The 19,922-nt window shown below is 30.8% G+C and overlaps 3 protein-coding genes across 3 annotated transcripts; 2 read left to right on the top strand and 1 right to left on the bottom strand.

Moving 5' to 3' along the window:
• The first annotated feature begins 1,366 nt into the window (after positions 1-1,366).
• Positions 1,367-10,271, top strand: LOC131853814 (uncharacterized). Its single transcript, XM_059204858.1, has 7 exons — positions 1,367-2,782; positions 4,033-4,190; positions 4,626-4,790; positions 5,104-5,189; positions 5,682-5,839; positions 6,139-6,417; positions 6,755-10,271. Exons 1-7 carry the CDS (start codon positions 1,591-1,593, stop codon positions 6,949-6,951), a joined length of 2,235 nt encoding a protein of 744 aa, XP_059060841.1. The 5' UTR covers positions 1,367-1,590; the 3' UTR covers positions 6,952-10,271.
• Positions 10,272-10,278: 7 nt separating this feature from the next.
• LOC131853815 (farnesyl pyrophosphate synthase-like) lies at positions 10,279-13,431 on the bottom strand. The gene is made up of 5 exons (XM_059204859.1): positions 13,287-13,431; positions 12,744-12,884; positions 11,820-12,023; positions 11,123-11,362; positions 10,279-10,631 (listed from the first exon to the last, which is right to left on the bottom strand). The coding sequence occupies exons 2-5, from the start codon at positions 12,834-12,836 to the stop codon at positions 10,284-10,286; spliced, it is 885 nt and encodes a 294-aa protein (XP_059060842.1). The 5' UTR covers positions 12,837-12,884; positions 13,287-13,431; the 3' UTR covers positions 10,279-10,283.
• A 1,318-nt stretch (positions 13,432-14,749) lies between these two features.
• Positions 14,750-19,892, top strand: LOC131853761 (ras-related protein Rab-2A). Its single transcript, XM_059204791.1, has 6 exons — positions 14,750-14,963; positions 15,619-15,778; positions 16,963-17,118; positions 17,376-17,556; positions 18,112-18,268; positions 18,472-19,892. Exons 1-5 carry the CDS (start codon positions 14,918-14,920, stop codon positions 18,211-18,213), a joined length of 645 nt encoding a protein of 214 aa, XP_059060774.1. The 5' UTR covers positions 14,750-14,917; the 3' UTR covers positions 18,214-18,268; positions 18,472-19,892.
• The last annotated feature ends 30 nt before the right edge of the window (positions 19,893-19,922 follow it).

Raw genomic sequence — 19,922 nt, forward strand, 5'->3', positions numbered from 1 at the left:
TCTTTATATAATGTACAAGCGGTGCCCTCAGTTTCGCTCGCATGAAATTTGTGGCCTATGTGTTATTCTGATGTTATAGGTTATATTAGTGTAAAATTTCAACAAAATCTGTTCAGTAGTTTTTGAGAGAGTAAAGAGTAACAAACATCTATCCATCTATACTCACACACTTTCCCGTTAGTCATTATTTTTTAATGGATGATATCGTTCCCCGCCTGCACTAACGGTTTACGCTGGTGGTGAAACCAGTGGAGAATGATAGGATGTGCATAAGGTCAAGTCAGTTAAGCCATCGAGTTAAATTCACCAAAAATTTATCACGATAGTTTCCAGGAGGAATCGCGTGGAGATCAACCTGACATGGTACATTGCTAGCAATGGGGTCACCAGTCCACATTACTAACAATTCCCTCCTCCTTTATGATAAGATACAGCTAATACCTATAGTTATAGTACTTACATACATTTTTACTTGAAATTTATTGGGTTGAATCTATCATCCACGTAAATTCAAACGAGGTTAATTACGAAAACTATAAAGCTACTACACCTACATTATATAAATTTATATCCAATCAAATATGGGCATATTAAGTGTTATTTACCACTAGCTGTATCCGCGACTTCATCTGCGTGGAATTTAACTTTATTTTTCTAAAATAAAAGTAGCCTAAGTTACTCCTTATTACATCAGCTACCTGCCAATAAAAGTTCCGTCAAAATCGGTCCAGCCATTTCAGAGATTAGCCGGAACAAACAGACAGGTCGAAATTGTAAAAAATGTTATTTTGCTGTATGTACCGTATTTATATTCATATGCATGTAGTAAAAAACGGTTATTTCAATATTACAAACAGACACTCCAATTTTATATATATGTATAGAGTGTAGATGATGTGTTATAACTACCTTATCTGGAATAAAATAGTTCTTAAAGCAGGTACATAAGTATTATGGATGGTTGAAGGGGGGTTAGTTAATAATGTGGATTAGTGGCCCTATTGTAGTACCAATGAAGTATGTCAACCTCTACGCGGTCCCCTGGATAACACCGTGTTATCATAGTATCAAGTTGACCTAATACTCATCGTGTCAACTTCCTCTGACCCCAGTTAACGTATATTAGCACTATAATATAATAATGATTATGTAAAAGTAATTTAAAAAACTAATATAAATAAAATTTAATAATGAAAGTATTATGAGGGTACAAATACTACAATCAAATAATCACTGTAATAAGTTTTAGGCAACAAAATCCAGTCCTGTAAATCTGTGCCAAATTTACAAAAATCGTAGTCTCTCTGATTTATACCCTAATCTATGATTTATAATCATAAACAAAAGTCAAATTTGTCAACTCTATTTAATTGAAGTCGTAAATGAATATGTTTTTTATTTATATTATATATTACAGATACTTGTTTATAAATATCTGTCAAAGTTAATAGTTAAATAACAGTGACCAAAACAACATTATTTGTATCCAGTAGTTTATTTGTATCCACCCATAACTGTCATTGACTAACCTTAAAAGAACAACAGTAGTAAAGCCGACGATTCAACGTATTAAATACTCGTCGAGTGAAAATGGATCCGCATAAGGACAATACATCTACAACAAAAACAGTGAAATCTAACTGCGACTGCGAAAAAAACACAAATTGCAAAAGTCCTACCCTACAACGAACACCAAATGACAGTGCCGAAAATGTGTTTACATCTGTGTCAAATCCAATAGATTCCCATCCAAATCCTTCTAATGGACCTTGTTCTAAACATTTAAATTCTTCTAATAACGAGCCAGGGTTACAATCTAACAGGTCGACTGAACGTAGCTTAGAATGTAACCAAAATGTCGGCGGAAAATTCCTAGGAAACAAAGTAAACAATTATAATAGTGAGTCTTCTGAATCTGCAAGCTGTAGTAAAACTGAATCATATTCATATAATATTGAAGGACAGCAATGTCAAAGACATAAAGTGTGTATGGACAAAGCAGCCAACAGTTATGTAGTGGCATCAACAAGTGGCACTGGCAAAGAAACAGATAAATTTAAAGAGAGCAGAAAGAGGCCATCTACTTTGAAACTTAACAGGCCAAATTTTGATGCTGAAGACAGTTCAAGCGACACAAGTAATGATGATTATTCATTAGGTTCAGAAGATGGTTGTATATATACATATAGAGGTGGGCAACATCTTGCTGATTTACCAAGCTCTTTTTTTAGTTTAGACATGGGTTTGCCACTGGATAAATATCTGCCTGTTCCTCCAAATTATCAGGTGCAAAATCCAGTAATACCAGCAAGAGAGCAAGGCTCAGGAGCATCTAGTCCAGATATGGATTTTCTAGAAATGGACTTTGATCCAGGGCCATCTTGTGAAGTGGATACAGGAGATGAATCATCATCTGATATGGAGTTAGATGCAGTTAATAATATGCCTGAGGAAAATGAGCCTGTTAGGAAAGTAATTTCTCCAGAGAATGGAGGAGATGCAATTAATCTCCCTGCTAATGTACCTGTTGAGAGCTCTCACAGGGAGGTAGAACTTTCTTATAATGTGCCATCTACCAGCAGTGGACTAACATCCAGACAGGGAGGTAGTGGAGACGCAGCCAAAAGTATGCAGTCTAATTATGGGCCATACATTACACATGTGAATGTCAGAGGAGAACAATTGTTAGTACGCCGAACTACATCACATTGGTCCACCAATGCACCCACGAGTTTACATGTTTCTAGTGGAGATTTAGTATCACCAAGAGAAATATTAAACCGTAAGTGTACATAAAATATTTTTAATAATTATAACATTAGAAATAACTTTTCCATTTTGTTACTTACATATCCTAAAGATTGTGATTGTGATCTGTGATTAGTGTTATGCTAAATATCTATTATTGGGGGAAAAGGGGTTGTTAGCAATAAGGACTGATGTCCATGACTATGCTAATAACATATAATTAACCTCCACACCTCCCTCTGGAGACCATCATGTATATTTCTATTTAATTTATCATAAGGGGCTGACTGAACTGACCTCATGTTCATCCTATCATCCTACACTGACTTTCCACAAATGTAAACTGTTAGCTTAGGCGAGTGCAACATTTCATTATCATCCATAAATAAACCTAATATTTGCCTAGGATCTCTGCCAGAGCACTGATATATTGGTAATACTACAAATAACTTTTTATATAAACTTGTATTTTATATATATAATAATAATTATGCATGTAAAATATTAAAAGTATCAACACAGGCAGAATACCTAATGGAATCTGAATATTTGTGGCTTTACTAATTTCTCTGTTCTGTAATCTATACATATAAATAAAATTGGAGTGTCTGTTTGTAATATTGAAATAACCGTTTTTTAACATATACCAAAATATATTTTTTTATTATTTTTGTCTGTCTGTCTGTCGATCTGTTTGTTCCGGCTTATCTCAGAAGTGGCAAAACCGGTTTTGATGGGATTTTTTTTGGCAGGTAGCTAATGTAATAAGGAGTAACTTAGGCTACTTTAATTTTGAAAATAATTTTATTTTAGAAAAATAAAGTTATGTTCCTTGTGGATGAAGTCGCAGGAACAGCTAGTTTATAATAAGAAAATTATTATTTGCCATTATGAAAAATTTCAATAATGTAATGGTTTATATTTCATTTGTTATATTAGTATATTGGTAGTACATATTTAGGAACTGTATTCTCAGATGAGGGCAATTTTGGGACATAAATGTATACTTCTGTGGATCATATCATTTTTCCATGTTATTGTACACAAGCTTGCCAAATTATCCAAAAATGTATTATTCTTATGAATAATTTTGAATAAAATTAGATACTGTAATATTCATGATAATCGGTAGACATGCATAGATACTTTTATATATTATTATTGTATTTATTGACAATTTAATTAAATATGTTTTTATTTATCCTGAGAATAATTAGTGTATCTCAAATATTAACAAAAATTAATTAATGAGATATTATTTAAACAATTGTTTTTTTTACGTAGATGAAGAACAATCAGGCAGTGCCTTGGTATATCAAATAAATCAAGGTCCAACATTGGATTCCGCTAATCTGTCATCTGCATTATATCATTTGACAATGGCACAAAAGTTAATGTTAAGTCAAACAGAGTCTGAAAATAAATCCAATGAAATAAAAGTGGTAAGTAAATTTTTTTACATTATGATTAAATTATTTTATATCATTAGAAGCTTAGTGTAGTGTAGTAGTATTTATACTATACAAGTTGTTACCCACTACCTTCTTTGCTTTTTTAAGATAGATTGAGGCTATATTCTATTAATTTCATGTATGTCTATTTAAATTTATCAGAATAGACTTAATTAATGCATTAACATCTGAAAAATCATTTTTTGTAGGCAAACAAGCTGATGGTCTGATTATGGTTACCATCAAGTAAACCATAATCTGAAATGTTTTATTAATGAAAAAGTATGTTAGCTCTATAATAAAATAGGTATTAAATAACAATATGTAAATTACATAACATAAAGCATGTTATGTAAATTTTTGAAAATGAGGTAGGTAATAAGAACTATTGAGAACCTGTTACTTATGATAATACTTATTTAACAGGAAACACACAAAACTCCAGATGCTACTCCTGGATGCAGTACAGCAGACCCACGATGTATAGAGCCAGAGAGGAGCATGATATGGTCTGAAAGGGAGGCCTGTGAACGACAAGTTACTCAAATTGGCACTTCCGCCTGCGGAGCTACTGCAGTTGTAAATGTCTTTGTAAGTAAATTATTGCTTTGAATGCGTCCATAACTTGTATGTTGAACTCTATTTAGGTTCTTATCTAGCCGTTGTAAAAGGCGGCAATGTCATTTACGTCATATGTTTATGCGAGGTCAAGTGATTGATGAAATTTAAGTAAGTGTGGCAAGTTGTGAGAGGAGTCATAATTTCCAAAATGATAAGTTTTAGAATCTACATCTAAGTATTAAAATGCTAATGTTGAATGCTGATATTCTTAAGGAATATTTTATGGAAGTAAAATTAATTTCGAAATTACCTACCTATGTCATACTGAATATTTGTCTTTCAGATTGCATTGGGTGTACCTGTTAACTTAGAAAAAATAAATGCAGCTGTTGGTACAAGACTCAGAGCAAATAATGCTCCAGTGCCAAGGTATTAAAAATTAAACAAAAAATGCTTTATTTGCGTCCTATAATTTCTTAATATAAAATAATTAGACCATTCCACCATTGCTTTTACAGTCAAATATCGCCTTTTTTAAAAAAAAGGATTACATATGTAGCAAAGGAATTTATTGATAGCAAATCGATCTCTACAGAAACATAAAATAGGATGAGATGGAAATATTGCTTTTCTTTTATATGCATTAGTAATTAATTCATTGTCGATAGATTAATTTCATATACCATACCACTATCGTCTGGTAGAACCTTAGTAAATATTTATATTTACAGGTGAAAATATAGTTGGTGTGGTTCTTATTTAAGAATTATAGTTTTTAATGTTTATAGTATAATATATTATAACTATTATATATCATTAATTCTGAATACTGTTCGAATATCTCATATTTTTTTATTGGGATTCGTTACTTTCTTGCGTTTTTGTATATTTGGACTCAATTTAACATTAATGTTCTTTCAGGTATCTATTATCACGAGCAGTGGCCGGTTGTACGGCCGCGGATATCGTTACTGGTATCCAGAGAGCATCAGATGGCCTTGTCACTGCAAGATTCTTCCCAACATATCCTGAAAGGGTCATGTCATTATCACATTGGTTGGCGGATTGGATATCGTTAGGTAATTTATAAAATAACAATGCTAATCATAAAATTATATTAATTCTTAAGATTCTGTGACTGTGTACTGCAACTAGCGACTTGTACGTTTGACAATAAATTGTTAAATAAATTTAAAGTATTTTTCACATTTCTTAGATTCACATTTGTACAACAATTTTGCGTTTTTTTCGTTTTCTTTAATTCGATTGTCGACTTAACAAAATCCCGGTATTCTCACTTTCGGTTTTGGCCTTTATGAATTCCCACGCTACGCTACTAGTTAAACTGTGTGTATGATTATAATATTGTGTGTTATAGGCGCAGTACCAATTTTAACCCTCAATCTCCAAGTTGGATGTGAAAATGATATCCCCGATGCGTGGCACCATCAAATGGTGTTTGGCGTGTCACCTCAAGGAGTATATCTATGCAATCCTGTCGAGTGCGTTCCAGAATCTACACTATGGCCACGGCTGACGTCACCATCTGTGCTTCTTGTGAGGACGAGGGATGTACTAACAAGATTGAATAATAGCACAGATCTGACGCCATTAATGGCTGTACCTGATAGACGCTTTCATACATTCAACGTACTTGGTGAGTATTATATAGTATATTTAACCATGTAGTATTACTTATAAATGTAGTATTTAGTTACTTCAAAAATAGCGAGAAAGAAATAATTATGTTTATTTATTTTACTAAAAATTAATAAAAATTGCGAAAATTATTGGTATAATAATTAGTCACTTATTTTTTATTGACAGTGTATAATTTTCACAATTCAAAGTGACGTATGGACTACATACTTACATATGTGTTAATAAAAGATCTTTATATCTTCTTACTGTGTTTACAACTATGTCACTAACTGAATTTGTTATATTACTAGCTACCCACAACAAACTAATTTTTATAAAAACTATTCAACCAGGCCAAGTAGCGAACGTGATAAGGGAGTGGCAATCGACGGGGTGGTCTGAACATGGCACTCGTACCCACCACATACGGATACCTGCCGCCTATCAAGCCGGGATCACCGTCGCCGCGCTCACCGGCTCTGAAGCTCATCGGCGGCTGGTCCACTCGCCTCAACTCCCCATCATTGGCCCCCAAGGAGATCCGGCTTGAGATAAGTGACCGTTAATATATGAGACATTGTACACGAATCCCCATGTGTGGCATGAAAGAACACTGTTCACTTAGCATTTCGTACTCGACGCGGTGAAGTAAGTTATAATAAACCAATGATATACAAATAAAGGAAATTAAAAGACATATTTAAATTCAATTATATTTAGACTGTGACATTATATGTGTCAGCAAACGCTAAGCAGTTGCAGGGTCGAAGCAAGGTATTTGAAGATCACAATTTTCCATTATAAGTAATGTTAGGATAATATTAAATATCAATAATATAAAATCTTATTTAATTAATAGTTAAAGAGAAATATAAGTGTTTACTTTGAAGTTCGTGTTTGATAAATAACCCAATGTTATGTTAATTTCTTATTTGCCTGTAATTATTTTTCATATTATTGTTTGTTTAGCTCTATTATTTATATGCGTATATAGTTGTTTTAGCATTACTCTACAAACAAAAGACATGAAATAAAAGAGAGAATGTGACCTGAAAGCATATGGCTTTATTTACAAAAATCATTAATCTTATAACTACAACAAAATACATATCTATGATATATGTATATTCTATTGATTTGATACTCTTGGTTTTTTCATTTTGCTATTATACCACCGAGTAACATTTATTTTAATTATACATTGTAATATATTTGTAGCACTTTTTTATATATTGTAGCATGTTATTGTTTAGTTCTATAGTACCGTAATAAGTTTTATTTCTGCTACGTTCTTTTTCATTTTCATTTAATGACTACAAAACTTTAATAAACACATTTGACCTTCTTTCTGTTCTTCTTTTTGTCTTATATCTTATTTATACGATATACAACTCTATACTGTTTAAATCTAAAAATTTTTAACAATCTCTAAGTCTAAACCAGAACTATTTTATATGCTAATAGATTCTCATTACTGAAATAATTGAAAAGATCCTTTTAGTGTTTTAGTAAATTTTCGGTCTCTAAATTTATGGAAAGAAGAATACCTGTTAACCGGGGAGTTCTCGTTCAAATTATGCAACATGCACCGGGCGCGTATTGTTTCGCTAGGACATGTCAGTACGTCACGCCCGGAGACCGTCATTTCATATTTCTATATTTTTATTTATATATAAATAAATGAAAAACTATTAAATATATATCGTATATTAATATTTTTGAAGTACAAAAGGAATCACAAGACAAGTAAAAGCACGTAAAGATACACAATAGGTACATATAAAAATTCAAAACTAAATTTCTGTGTGATATATTTTAAAACAATTATTAATGCATAATGCTGCACTACAATTCGGACGACGACAAAAATATACTCTCCGTCCGTTCCAGAGCGCAAATAAATTTTCGAGGACGTATTCATATGTCCTACCCGTACCCGATATTGTTTACGCCTGACCATTTATGCGTTTTGCCCGGTTAAGAGGTTAATGAAATTATAATGTTATTGTAAACTGAAAAATATAACATTTACTCCTTATATTTACCATACCGAGTTGAAGAAATATAAATGGCCGTCAATCAGTATAAGCAATAATTAGAGTAAATGTTTTAAAAATATTTTCGCCATTCAACATTGCTTTGGCTTGCAAATGGTTCATCAATTTCATAAATATCACTTCTCTTCTGATTGTTACTGCCTATAATTCTATTGAATACATCACTACTTTTTTTTAATCTAGTTACTATATGTGTTTACAAGTAATGTTATTATTATTATAATGTTCACATAATTTTCTGAAAGCTTCAACTTCTATATCGCTCAAATATTTGTTGTTTTCTAATAAAATATACAATTAAAGTTAAACTCATTCGTGTTTTTGTATAACGAAAGCTGTGTTTGGCTAAATTTTATTAGCCATAAAATGTAAATAATTCATTAAGGTATCTTATTATATATTAGTCAATTGGTGCTTACTAGTCAAAATTATATTAGCACAATATCTGTAATCGTTGTAACTCATATACTTTTGTAAGCAACATTAATATTGCACTGGATTTAATACTATGTTATCACGTTATGTTATTCGTTGTAATTGTATAGTAAAATAATTTTATAACTCATTACATTTACCAACTCATCAACAAATTCATGCAATAAACTGTAGATTTGCGATCGCCTAATTTGAAATGCCAAAGAAATAATGTATATAAACCACCTCATTCATACTAAAACATACACATCCACTTTTACATTGATACTTTCTCTCAAATTAAGAAAATAGCTCGAGAGAAAAGACCAAAACATTAGGTACAATATAGATTAAATAGGTTTATTAAGTATTTGGCTTTTTATGAACAATGACAATATTGTTTACATTGATTTCATTTCATTTCATTCAGTGGCATATTATCATAATAATATTTTACTTGTGAAACTAGACCTATTTATTATTATCTTTTTACATCAATGTTCAGAATATCTATACTTCATTTAAAATGCCACACAGTTCGTACATCCACTTTTGTGTTTCAAAAAATGGCATCGTATATGTACAATTGATTTATAACCATGTAAATTAGTTGTATGTCAATACATATATTTCAAAATCTAAGTATGTCATATGTTATTTGCTATTTATTACACTATTAAGTTTTTATATAGACTACTATGTAGAAGAATGGAAATGATTCCGAAGTTATTTAGACACTTCTAAATCGCTCCTAAATATATAATCTTTCTATAATGTAAAAACGTCATTACTCGTAAAAAAATAAGTATCTATAATTTAGCAGTTGTTGATTTGAGTCATTTAATTGTAAGTACCTAATCGTTTGGGAGCAGTCTTACTGGATCCTTGTAACTCGATATAGAAGCAATGTTATGTATAACATTATATTTTTGGAATATACTATGATAGACTAGATAATAGTTTTATTTACCATCATCCTAACAATAGATATACTGAATATATAATTGATTACAAAGGCTTAGTCGTAATGGGTATATCAAAGATCTCAAACTATGACTGACACTGAATTTTTTTTTCGTGTATGCTTCTGTCGCAGCTGGCTTCCACTACGACCACTACGCCACTATAACCCGATTCTTTGTTAGGCATTTAAAAATTAACATATTCGGGAAATATATGAAATTTGTCAGATCATCGATGAAAGATATTTGAAATTCTGGATACATACAATCTGAATTAAAAGTAGTAGTGTCATGAGATATATAATCCGTCGCAACATATCCTATTCCAACGATGTTGCTTATAAATATTTACATGTTATTGTTATTGTAAATTTATTTAAGCATAATTTTAATAATTATCTATATATTTTTTGCATTGTTACACTGTTATGTTTAGTTTTGTTAGTGGTTTACTTATCGTCATGAATTGTTTGTTTCAGAAAATCTGTAAATAATTCAGGTGGAAGCGTTTCACCTTTATCATTTTGAGATAGGGCTTCTATTCTCTGCGCTATACGCTTCCGAATAGCCCTATTTTGTTCGTGGTATATTTGTGGCAATTTCAGCTTTCTGTATAACTCCTTAATTCGCTCCATGTGCGCTGGTTCAGGACTACCATAGCATGAGTTAAAAACGATTTGTTGGGGACGAGTACAGCGCTGCAGCGCGGTTACTGCCAACCATGTACATTTCCCATTCCCAATAGCGTTACTCGCTTTGTCCATTACACCATCTCCAAAGCAATCCTGGTATTCAACCTGCGCAATTAAATAACAATATAAACAACTGATATACGGTGATACTTAAGGCAGAGAAGACTGTTAGTAGTAGTAGTAAAGTTAGAGACGACTCTTCATGGTAATATGATATAGTATTCCCTCAATAACATTGTAAAATATTCTATTAAGTTTGATAAGTACCGAATGAATTTACTACAATTTTTTACAATAAGGGGTTTTGAGGGTTCCTAAAAAAATGGACTGTCGTAGAACATATTTTCCAGATTTATAATTTAATATTTCGAAAAAGTAAGTCATAAAATTAAAAATAACAAAAATCCATCAAGGTATTCGCTCGAAATTCATATCAGTATTTTTTCTAGACATCTGTAGGTAATTTATTTTGAGTAAATCACCGCTTGTGTAGCGGTGATTTATCTACAACACAAAACTATATAAAAAAGGGACTATAGTACTTCCAATTAACGAATGAACTAATTCGCTAAAAATCATGCAATTATAACACATACCTGCATTTGAAATAGTCTACCAATATCAATACATATGTCCTGTACATCTTGCATATATTTTTCATTTACTTTTGCAGCCAGTGTCATTCCTAAATAAATTGGTAAATGTAAAGTGGAATAGGTATTATATAAATAAACGATGTTATCATATTGTTCGGTTGTAAATAGTGCATAATTTCCGGTCGTCGCTTTAGATACAATGGCGTCGAAGTGCCGTCCAGTTGCCTTATACAAGAAAGCCTGTAATCATTTGTACATAAAATATTTAGATACAAAATTAGTGATAATATGTATATATTAAACTGAAAAATAATTATAGTGCTCTCGAAACTCAATTTAACCACATTTTTAACATTTCGTATGAAATTAAATAAGTACGTGACCTCGATGTTAGTATGAAAATTTTTAAATTATGGATGATGCGCTATTAACTTATAATCTATGGACTTGCGGAATACTGTTTCTTTTGGAGAACTCATAGTATATACCTAGTCCTTTAACAAGACATAGGAGCATAGGAGCCAGGGGCAAAGATAGGGTGGCAGAGCTGGCAACATATCACGGGCCTTCTGATCGAGCCCCAAAGCTGCCCTAGGGCCGAGAGAGAGAAGCTATTCTAGAAGTCGTGAACAGAAAAATAATCTAACATAATTTAAAAATATATATCATAAAAGTATAAAATCATATAGAAACTTACTGTGTTGAACAGATTTATAACATTGTTATACGACGATTTATCTGCAAAATGTATATTCAATATTTCATATATTGAACTTATAATTAGACACACATCGTTAGCCCCAGCCTTGGCGTCCGGAAGCAAATGCAGCGTTTTAACTTGTACATTTTCTGCGTATCTATTGTCTTCTATAGTATCCAAAATATTAAATAAACACTGAAACTAAAACATAAATATCTTAATAAGAATATATCGTCATAACTTCAGAACGAGGCACTATGAGAGGTGAACATAACAATGAACATGCCTACATATATATGGATATATTTGAAGTCTGATTTCTTTGGTTTGTATCGATGTTTCCATCACCGGAAGCAGTAAAAAATATATAAGTAAAAAAATAAATTGACATACAGTGTTTTTTGTGTTGGCCAGATGTCAACTCGCGACCTTTGAGTCAAGTAGGGCCACTATGCATACTCACTTATTAGTGATTGTAATAAGTAAATTTTCAAATAGCAACTATATGAGATATTTTCTTGAGTAAATGCACTACCTATTAGAACTACCTATATGATTTTAAGTAAATTTTAAGAGTATTTATTGTATTCAACAAAATATTTTACCATTAAGGAAAAAGTCAATTATGACTACTATAATAGATATACAATAATATTTTACCAAAAAAGTAACTGAATGCAAATGTTACATGATAAGTTTCATATGGTATTACGGATGTCAGACGGTAACTGAAGTGCTTAGTGCTGTTTATGTAGATACCGCTTACCATCAGGTGGGCCGTAAGCTTGTTAACCATACCAATTACATAATAAATATTAAAATAAGAACTATCTCCCATATTATGTGTATCATGAGTAATCATGACGCGTAGGTTTTACTTAGGATAGAAATATGAGTAGGTAGTTCCTAATAACGACTAACCAATTCTGCTGACCAAGCGAGTACACAAGCTAAATAAAACGACTGTTCAGTTATATTATCTTTAGTTGCCAATGTTTTGTATGTGTACAACATCAGGGAACCACATAACTTGTTCCCATTGTGCAAACTGTGATCGGCAATCTGAAATTTCATTACATAGTATACATGATCAGGATAAATTAAATACATTTTCATTGGTTGTTTAGCATATTACCGAACTAAGTAGGTACTAAAACACAAATAAGTAGGTAGATAGCCACTTATTAAATATCCCATACGAATTTTTTTACTTCGCTATCAAATACATGACAAATTTACAAAATATACTATGATCGCTATTTCAATTTGAATAAAAAACCCTATTTAAATATAAAAAATAAAATTTTATTATAGTTTTTTTTAATCCGCCGTTAAAACAATATGATTTTAAATTGTTAATCTCGAACTAAGAAGTGTTTAAAAATTAAAAAGTGTGTACAGTTATAATCTAAGAACAATAGGTACTAATACCAATAACCTAAGATAATTATCTTAGATACATACCTTTTTTATATGATTCTCGACTCCTAATAAATTTAAAGAAGTTCGTTTGCTGAAAACATTATTTACGATTTTAGGTAGAGACTTGTGAAATTTGTCGAATAATTCCTCTGAAATCAGCGAACTTGCGATATCCTGTTTTTGTCGGAAGGGTCTGAAAATAAGAATAATATTATTTGTGAAATGTAAATACTATAGGTAGGTCTAATGTTGGTACTAAAACACAAATAAGTAGGTAGATAGCCACTTATTAATATCCCATGACGTAAGTATTATATAATAGCAAAGACTTACTGTTGATAGTAATTTCTTGAAATATTAAACTTAAGATTTTTTAAAAGTTTCATATTAAAAAACCGTGGAATATAATGCAAATAAGTAAATAAATTCGCCTGAACTAATATGTAAACCCTTTTGTGCCTTGTCAAATTAACAAATTGTCGAAGATATTTTAAAAATATGTGGGCTTATAAATAATATCACTTTGACAAAGTTCTAAAGGGTCTACTTGTTGTACATGAGTTGTGCAACCAATAGTTATAGATTATTGACTACTGACATTTTTATGTTATCTAAAGCATCAAACATATTCTTTAAATCAAAACTTCTCAAAGTTTTTTACACATAATAACTGTAACATTTTTTTTGTAAATATTTTAATTAATATACATAGAAAACACCCAGACCACATACAATAAATACATACAAACAATCATACTCGTATATACAGCAGAAAGGCTATACAGAATTATGTTATGTATGTAGTTTTATGCTTTGTTTACTTGAAATTTTAATTAATTTTGTCAATTCTTCATCATTGGAACGATAATTTGCCATCATATATAAAATATGATGATGTAAATACGTAGTTTTCCTGTTGGGAAGTCTAAAGTCTGAACGTCTATGATGTGAACGTTAAATAATACGTGTCTACCCTCTACCCTACATGCAATAATTTGAGAACCAGTGCCTAAGAATTTCGGCCTTAGTATAGGTAAAAATATATCTTTATTATTCTAATTTGAATTTCAATATACTTACCAACGTATCTATTCTATTCATTTTTTACATTTATTATTCACATAGAGAAAATAAACTTATCGTGAATCTATGATTATTCACGATTTTATCTTTGAAGATGCTGGTACGAGATTTCTACCTACCCATGAATAATGTAATCAGTAAACAAACTCGACTATAAGGAATTCCGTTTGGTAAATATAATTATCAAAACAATTGGCAAGTAATTGTTATACTTTAAATAAAATAATACCATCGATTTGATATTGACAGTTGTTCCAGTTTCTGATTTGTATTTTATATGTATTTAGATTCAAATTTAGGAAGGCGTTCTAAATTACCGATGTTTTAGAAAAACCGGAAATCATCCTCAGTGCCACCACTTGTGATATTTGTCTATGATTATATTATATGTCAAATGATAAATGTCATGACTGTCAATTACTATCATGTCAATCTATACAAATTTCACAATGACAAACTGATTCAACCAGCTGTGAAATATATAAAAATTGCGTCTTATTGTATATTTTACAGTTTAATCGTCTTGAAACTATTTGTTTACTAATACTTTTCGTTGTAACGTCATATAGTTACGAGAAGAAGTTGAAAAAATGGCATACGCCTACTTATTCAAATACATCATCATCGGTGACACAGGTATTGATTTTGTTTCTATTTTATCTAGGGTTGTTCTGTTTGTCCTCCTATCTGTACGTTGAATCTTTTGTTGTAATATTAATGATGGACATAAAACTAGTACCTCAAATTATGTATTACCCTAACTCTTTGTCTATTCTTTGTTCTGTTAATAAATGTTTGCTTTGTCTAATATCCTTCTTTTCCGCCTACGCCATATATTACCTGCGCCAAATATCGACTTTGATGCGTATTTTTTCAGAAATTATTAATTTTCGTTTTTAATTACTAATCAGTATTCTTTTTGACCAAGAATAATGCATAGTCTCTTTGATTTAGTCTTATTTACCACTAGCTGGTTCAAGGACTTTATTGTTCTATTGTCTCATTTGCCATATAAATGTTATGATAAAATAATGAATGGTATTACATATTATATTGTGGGATATTACTTTATAAACAAATACTAACTTAATATAAAAATTTTATAATTGAAAATTGTCATAATAATTGTGTTATTTTTACTATGGTATGCATACAGTTAGTATCATTTGAATTTAGAGATAATAAAATAATTAGTATTGAATATACATTATTCAATATTCATTATTTTATTATCTCCATTTACATCTAGTAATGATATATAAATCATCATCATTTTTTTTTCTTGTATTAGGTGTTGGCAAATCATGCCTACTACTACAGTTCACGGACAAAAGGTTCCAACCTGTTCATGATCTCACAATAGGTGTAGAATTTGGTGCTCGTATGATCACCATTGATGGCAAGCAAATCAAACTGCAGATATGGGATACAGCTGGACAGGAAGCATTCAGGTAATACACCCATTTGCATTTTATATGTTATAAAACATTATGAAATTTAAACTAATTATAATTTTGTTTTGAAACCTACCCCCTTAATTAAAATACGGTTATTTATATGTAGTTCATGTTGATAGTATTTACTTTAATTACATCAACAGATATACACAATTTAAAACACATTATAATTATTAATATATATATAGATAGCCTATGATCATCCACATAATACAATGTCTTCTTAAATTTTATCTATTTTGCTTTTTACTCTTAAAAAAGCAACTAACAGGCACTTACTAAGTTGCCTTATGTGGTTTTATAAACTAAGTTTTCATGACTATTTATGTTTTTGTTATCCATTTTGTTTGCTTAAATAATGAAGAATATCTTCAAATACAACTTAAATAACATGTTGAAAACTGTATCTCTAGATCCAATCACCTAATTATTTGTAAATTGTGGATAACTTAATTTTAAACTTCCCTATCTTTTGGATACATTAACTTTGCAGTTTGCTTTGTACTCTTTGTTTGAATCAATTATAAGGTACATAATTTGTACAATAGAATTGTGTCAAAAAGATAATATTGTATTGGTAAGTTTAGAAACGATTAAAAATGTTTATAAGCATGTTTTGTATGAGATTAATAGATGTTAAACTCATATTATGCTGAAGGTGTTCTGGTAGTTGTTGTAGGTATATAATAGCTAAATTTTAATTGAATGTTGTCAATTCAATATAACATGATTTTGTTTTCATCACCAATAAGAATAAGAGAATTAGTGCATACCATTGAAGTCTGTTTCAAGTTGAGATTTAAGATGTTGTAATATTACAGTTTTAGGTATCTGAATAACCACTTTTTGCTTATGATTTGTGGTATTGAATAAGACTGTTATAATGTGACTGTTTAAATTTACCATTTAAACAGTTGCATTCTAAATTTATCTGGAATTATCTATGATGGTATACATTCCAAGATCAACCATACAGTCCCTGCTTGGTTAATCTCACTATCTTGGTAGTAATGGAACCAACAATACATATTACTAATTGCTATCACTAGATTGTCGGTTTGTTGCCTAAAATTCTACAATATGTATTTTAATCCTATTTTGCTAGAAAAAGATTTAGAGCATCTATAAAAGTATTTACCATTCACCACCACACCATGTATTCATTTTTCTATTTTCAGATCAATCACCCGATCATACTACAGGGGTGCTGCTGGTGCTCTTTTAGTGTATGATATCACTAGAAGGGACACATTCAACCATCTCACCACTTGGCTTGAAGATGCGCGTCAGCACTCCAATTCGAATATGGTCATAATGTTAATTGGTAACAAAAGGTTAGTGACAATAATCCTTAATAATAATGTATGATATCTTAGGACAGTGCACTATAGTCCCAAGTTAAGTAGAACTAGTATTATCAGTACTAGACAACAACCGAGACCAATGCAAACAATTATACTGTTGAATATAAATGTTTGTTTCATATGAGAATTCAAACCCCCTAACATGAGCTCTGCTTAGCTTGGGACTAGATAGAGATGTGTAAATTGTCCTGGATTATTAATATTACAATTTTGTGTACAATTTTCAGTGATTTAGAGTCACGACGTGAAGTGAAGAAAGAGGAAGGAGAAGCATTCGCGCGTGAACATGGTCTCGTCTTCATGGAGACATCGGCTAAGACGGCAGCCAATGTCGAAGAAGCATTCATAAACACAGCCAAAGAGATCTATGAGAAAATCCAAGAAGGAGTGTTTGATATCAACAATGAGGTATATTTACTATTTGTTATCAATTTTAATGGAATGTTATGTTATGATGAGTATAATACAATATAGCCTTTATTTTTATGTACATATCTCATACATACATACCTCTTTCAGATATGTAACATGTCACATTTGATGGAAAACACAAATGAATACAAAATGACAATGTAGTAATTTTCTTGTCATGATAGATAAGAAAATTACATTGTCACTTCATATTTTTGTTTTTTTTTTCTATCAACTACTGACTAATATTATTGTACAAATAAGTTAACTTCTTAATCTTGGGTTTCCGCTTATAGATTGTACTGTATTAGTTTAGAAATAACTAAATCATGGAGATTATTCTTTGGCATCTATTATCACATACTATAAAAAATAAATAAAGTCCAGAAAACCGTACTAGTAATGACAAATGTACCAATGTCTTCTGCTACAGCAGCATATTTACTGCTCGCCATAAATAAAATACTTTCCACTATCATCCAATACTCTGACATCCTAGTATAAAAAGAACAGACTGTAATAAAAGATTACAATATGGCATTTAATTGTTAGGCAAACGGCATCAAAATCGGACCGCAACACTCGACAAGCGGCGGTGCGAGCGGAGCCGGCGGCGCGGGCGCTGCCGGCGCGGCTGGCGGTGGCTGCTGTTAGGTGCTGCACTGCACACACTGAGCGGGAGGGCTGCCCATTAGAACGGGCTGATGAGGTGCTGTTTAATAATTTTATTTATTTCAAGGAACTTTATATATCTGTGTCTACAAGACTGATGGGGGCATTCTGCCTCGATACAAAACACTTTATAGTAGTCATCCTTCTATAAGTTCAGTTATAAATCTGCAGTAATAATACTTACAACAGTTTTCCTTCATAAATACAGTAGTTACTTTACATTTTACTGTTGTTTTTCAGGAGGATGCAGCTGTGTGCAACAAACAATGAAACGGAACTTACTGTATGCCGGATTATTAGATTTATTTTATTACGCTACAGAATAGCTTAAATCTGAACTCACTATAATACTAATGCCTCTCTGGCACATTTGTAATTCATAGTGTTAGTCAATATTACTGAAATTAATTACAGAGATAAATATTAAAAATTTCGAATTAAATACCACCTTTCATCTTCTCAGAATGTATCCACCATTTCAGAGGTGCTAACTTCAATAGAATTAGAATCTCTTTCAAAAAATGTTATTGAAAGTGAACATTAACAAACTTATTTCTATCTTGGATTTTTCATTAGTGGTGGTACTAGATTATGGCTCTTAATTAAATAAATAATAAGACATCATGTATAAGTGCATAAAGTAAGTTACACAGTTCATACAGCAGAACCATTTCATTGATTATGTTAATTTGACCAAGGTGTAGACCATGCATAGATAATTCATATAATTGATGATGATCAAGACCGATCATTATATTCACCTTAATGTACCTAATTAAATTGTTACCAATAATTTGGACGACCCACTTGGAACCATTCATTACATGGCGTATAGTTCTACGACATTATTAATAGACCCTTCACAAATATGAAAAAATGCTTTTATATAAATTTGTGTGCATGTATATTTGTGTACATTTTATTTGCAATGTCATTTATGAACGTTTCTCTATAATTTGGCATTTATTTATAAAAGTACATGAATGTTGTGTAAAACATAGTAATTAATGATGTTGTTTTGTTCATATTTTATTTTGTCGATTGATACGAAAAGTATGGGTATATGATGTAAACAATTTCTATTATCTATTATATTATATTGAAGTGATTATTGTAATGGGATATCATGATTTATATTATTGACTTAATATTGAATTATTCGTTTTCCATCACAGAATAAGCGCATGATAGGATATAAAATAAATATTCTTATATCAATAACTAAGTAATTATTATTTAATACCTGGATCTCTGTGAAATTACTACTGTGTCAAGCTATAACTATTTTATTGTTATTGAGAAAATTGTTTGGTAAACTTGAACTTTTGATACCTTGCATACTGCAACTTTTGTATAGAATTTAAATATATCGTCGTAATAATCTCCCATCTTCCTTTATTTATAGATATTTGTATACTTTAGGTGGAGGCCTATTAAATATTTTGCACAATGAAAATTATATTAAACAGATGGAACATTTTAAACTTACAAAGATATATTTCTTATTTAATCAGACTGCTTGCAAGGTAATGAAAGACATGATTACAAAATAGGTTAAATTAAGTTTAGCACATTGTAATATGATAAAGTATTTTGTAAGGTTACATATGCAACACATTTGTAAGGTGTAATTCATGAGAGTAAATGTTGAAAAACAATTTTGTTATATTTCTTAATTACCAATAGGTATA

The sequence above is a fragment of the Achroia grisella genome, unplaced genomic scaffold, assembly GCF_030625045.1.
Source record: "Achroia grisella isolate CSIRO2021 unplaced genomic scaffold, CSIRO_AGI_Agris_v1 utg906, whole genome shotgun sequence".
NCBI lineage: Eukaryota > Metazoa > Arthropoda > Insecta > Lepidoptera > Pyralidae > Achroia > Achroia grisella.

Excerpts from the sequence above, each read along its gene's own strand:
- LOC131853761 (XM_059204791.1), top strand. The coding sequence starts at position 14,918 with ATGGCATACGCCTACTTATTCAAATACATCATCATCGGTGACACAG. Across the intron at positions 17,119-17,375 it reads ATGTTAATTGGTAACAAAAG|TGATTTAGAGTCACGACGTG; the intron begins GTTAGTGACAAT and ends TACAATTTTCAG. Across the intron at positions 17,557-18,111 it reads TGTTTGATATCAACAATGAG|GCAAACGGCATCAAAATCGG; the intron begins GTATATTTACTA and ends TTTAATTGTTAG.
- LOC131853815 (XM_059204859.1), bottom strand. The coding sequence starts at position 12,836 with ATGTTGTACACATACAAAACATTGGCAACTAAAGATAATATAACTGAA. Across the intron at positions 12,024-12,743 it reads TCGCTTGGTCAGCAGAATTG|TTTCAGTGTTTATTTAATAT; the intron begins GTTAGTCGTTAT and ends TTTATGTTTTAG. Across the intron at positions 11,363-11,819 it reads TTATAAATCTGTTCAACACA|GCTTTCTTGTATAAGGCAAC; the intron begins GTAAGTTTCTAT and ends AAATGATTACAG.
- LOC131853814 (XM_059204858.1), top strand. The coding sequence starts at position 1,591 with ATGGATCCGCATAAGGACAATACATCTACAACAAAAACAGTGAAATCT. Across the intron at positions 4,191-4,625 it reads AATCCAATGAAATAAAAGTG|GAAACACACAAAACTCCAGA; the intron begins GTAAGTAAATTT and ends CTTATTTAACAG. Across the intron at positions 6,418-6,754 it reads TCATACATTCAACGTACTTG|GCCAAGTAGCGAACGTGATA; the intron begins GTGAGTATTATA and ends CTATTCAACCAG.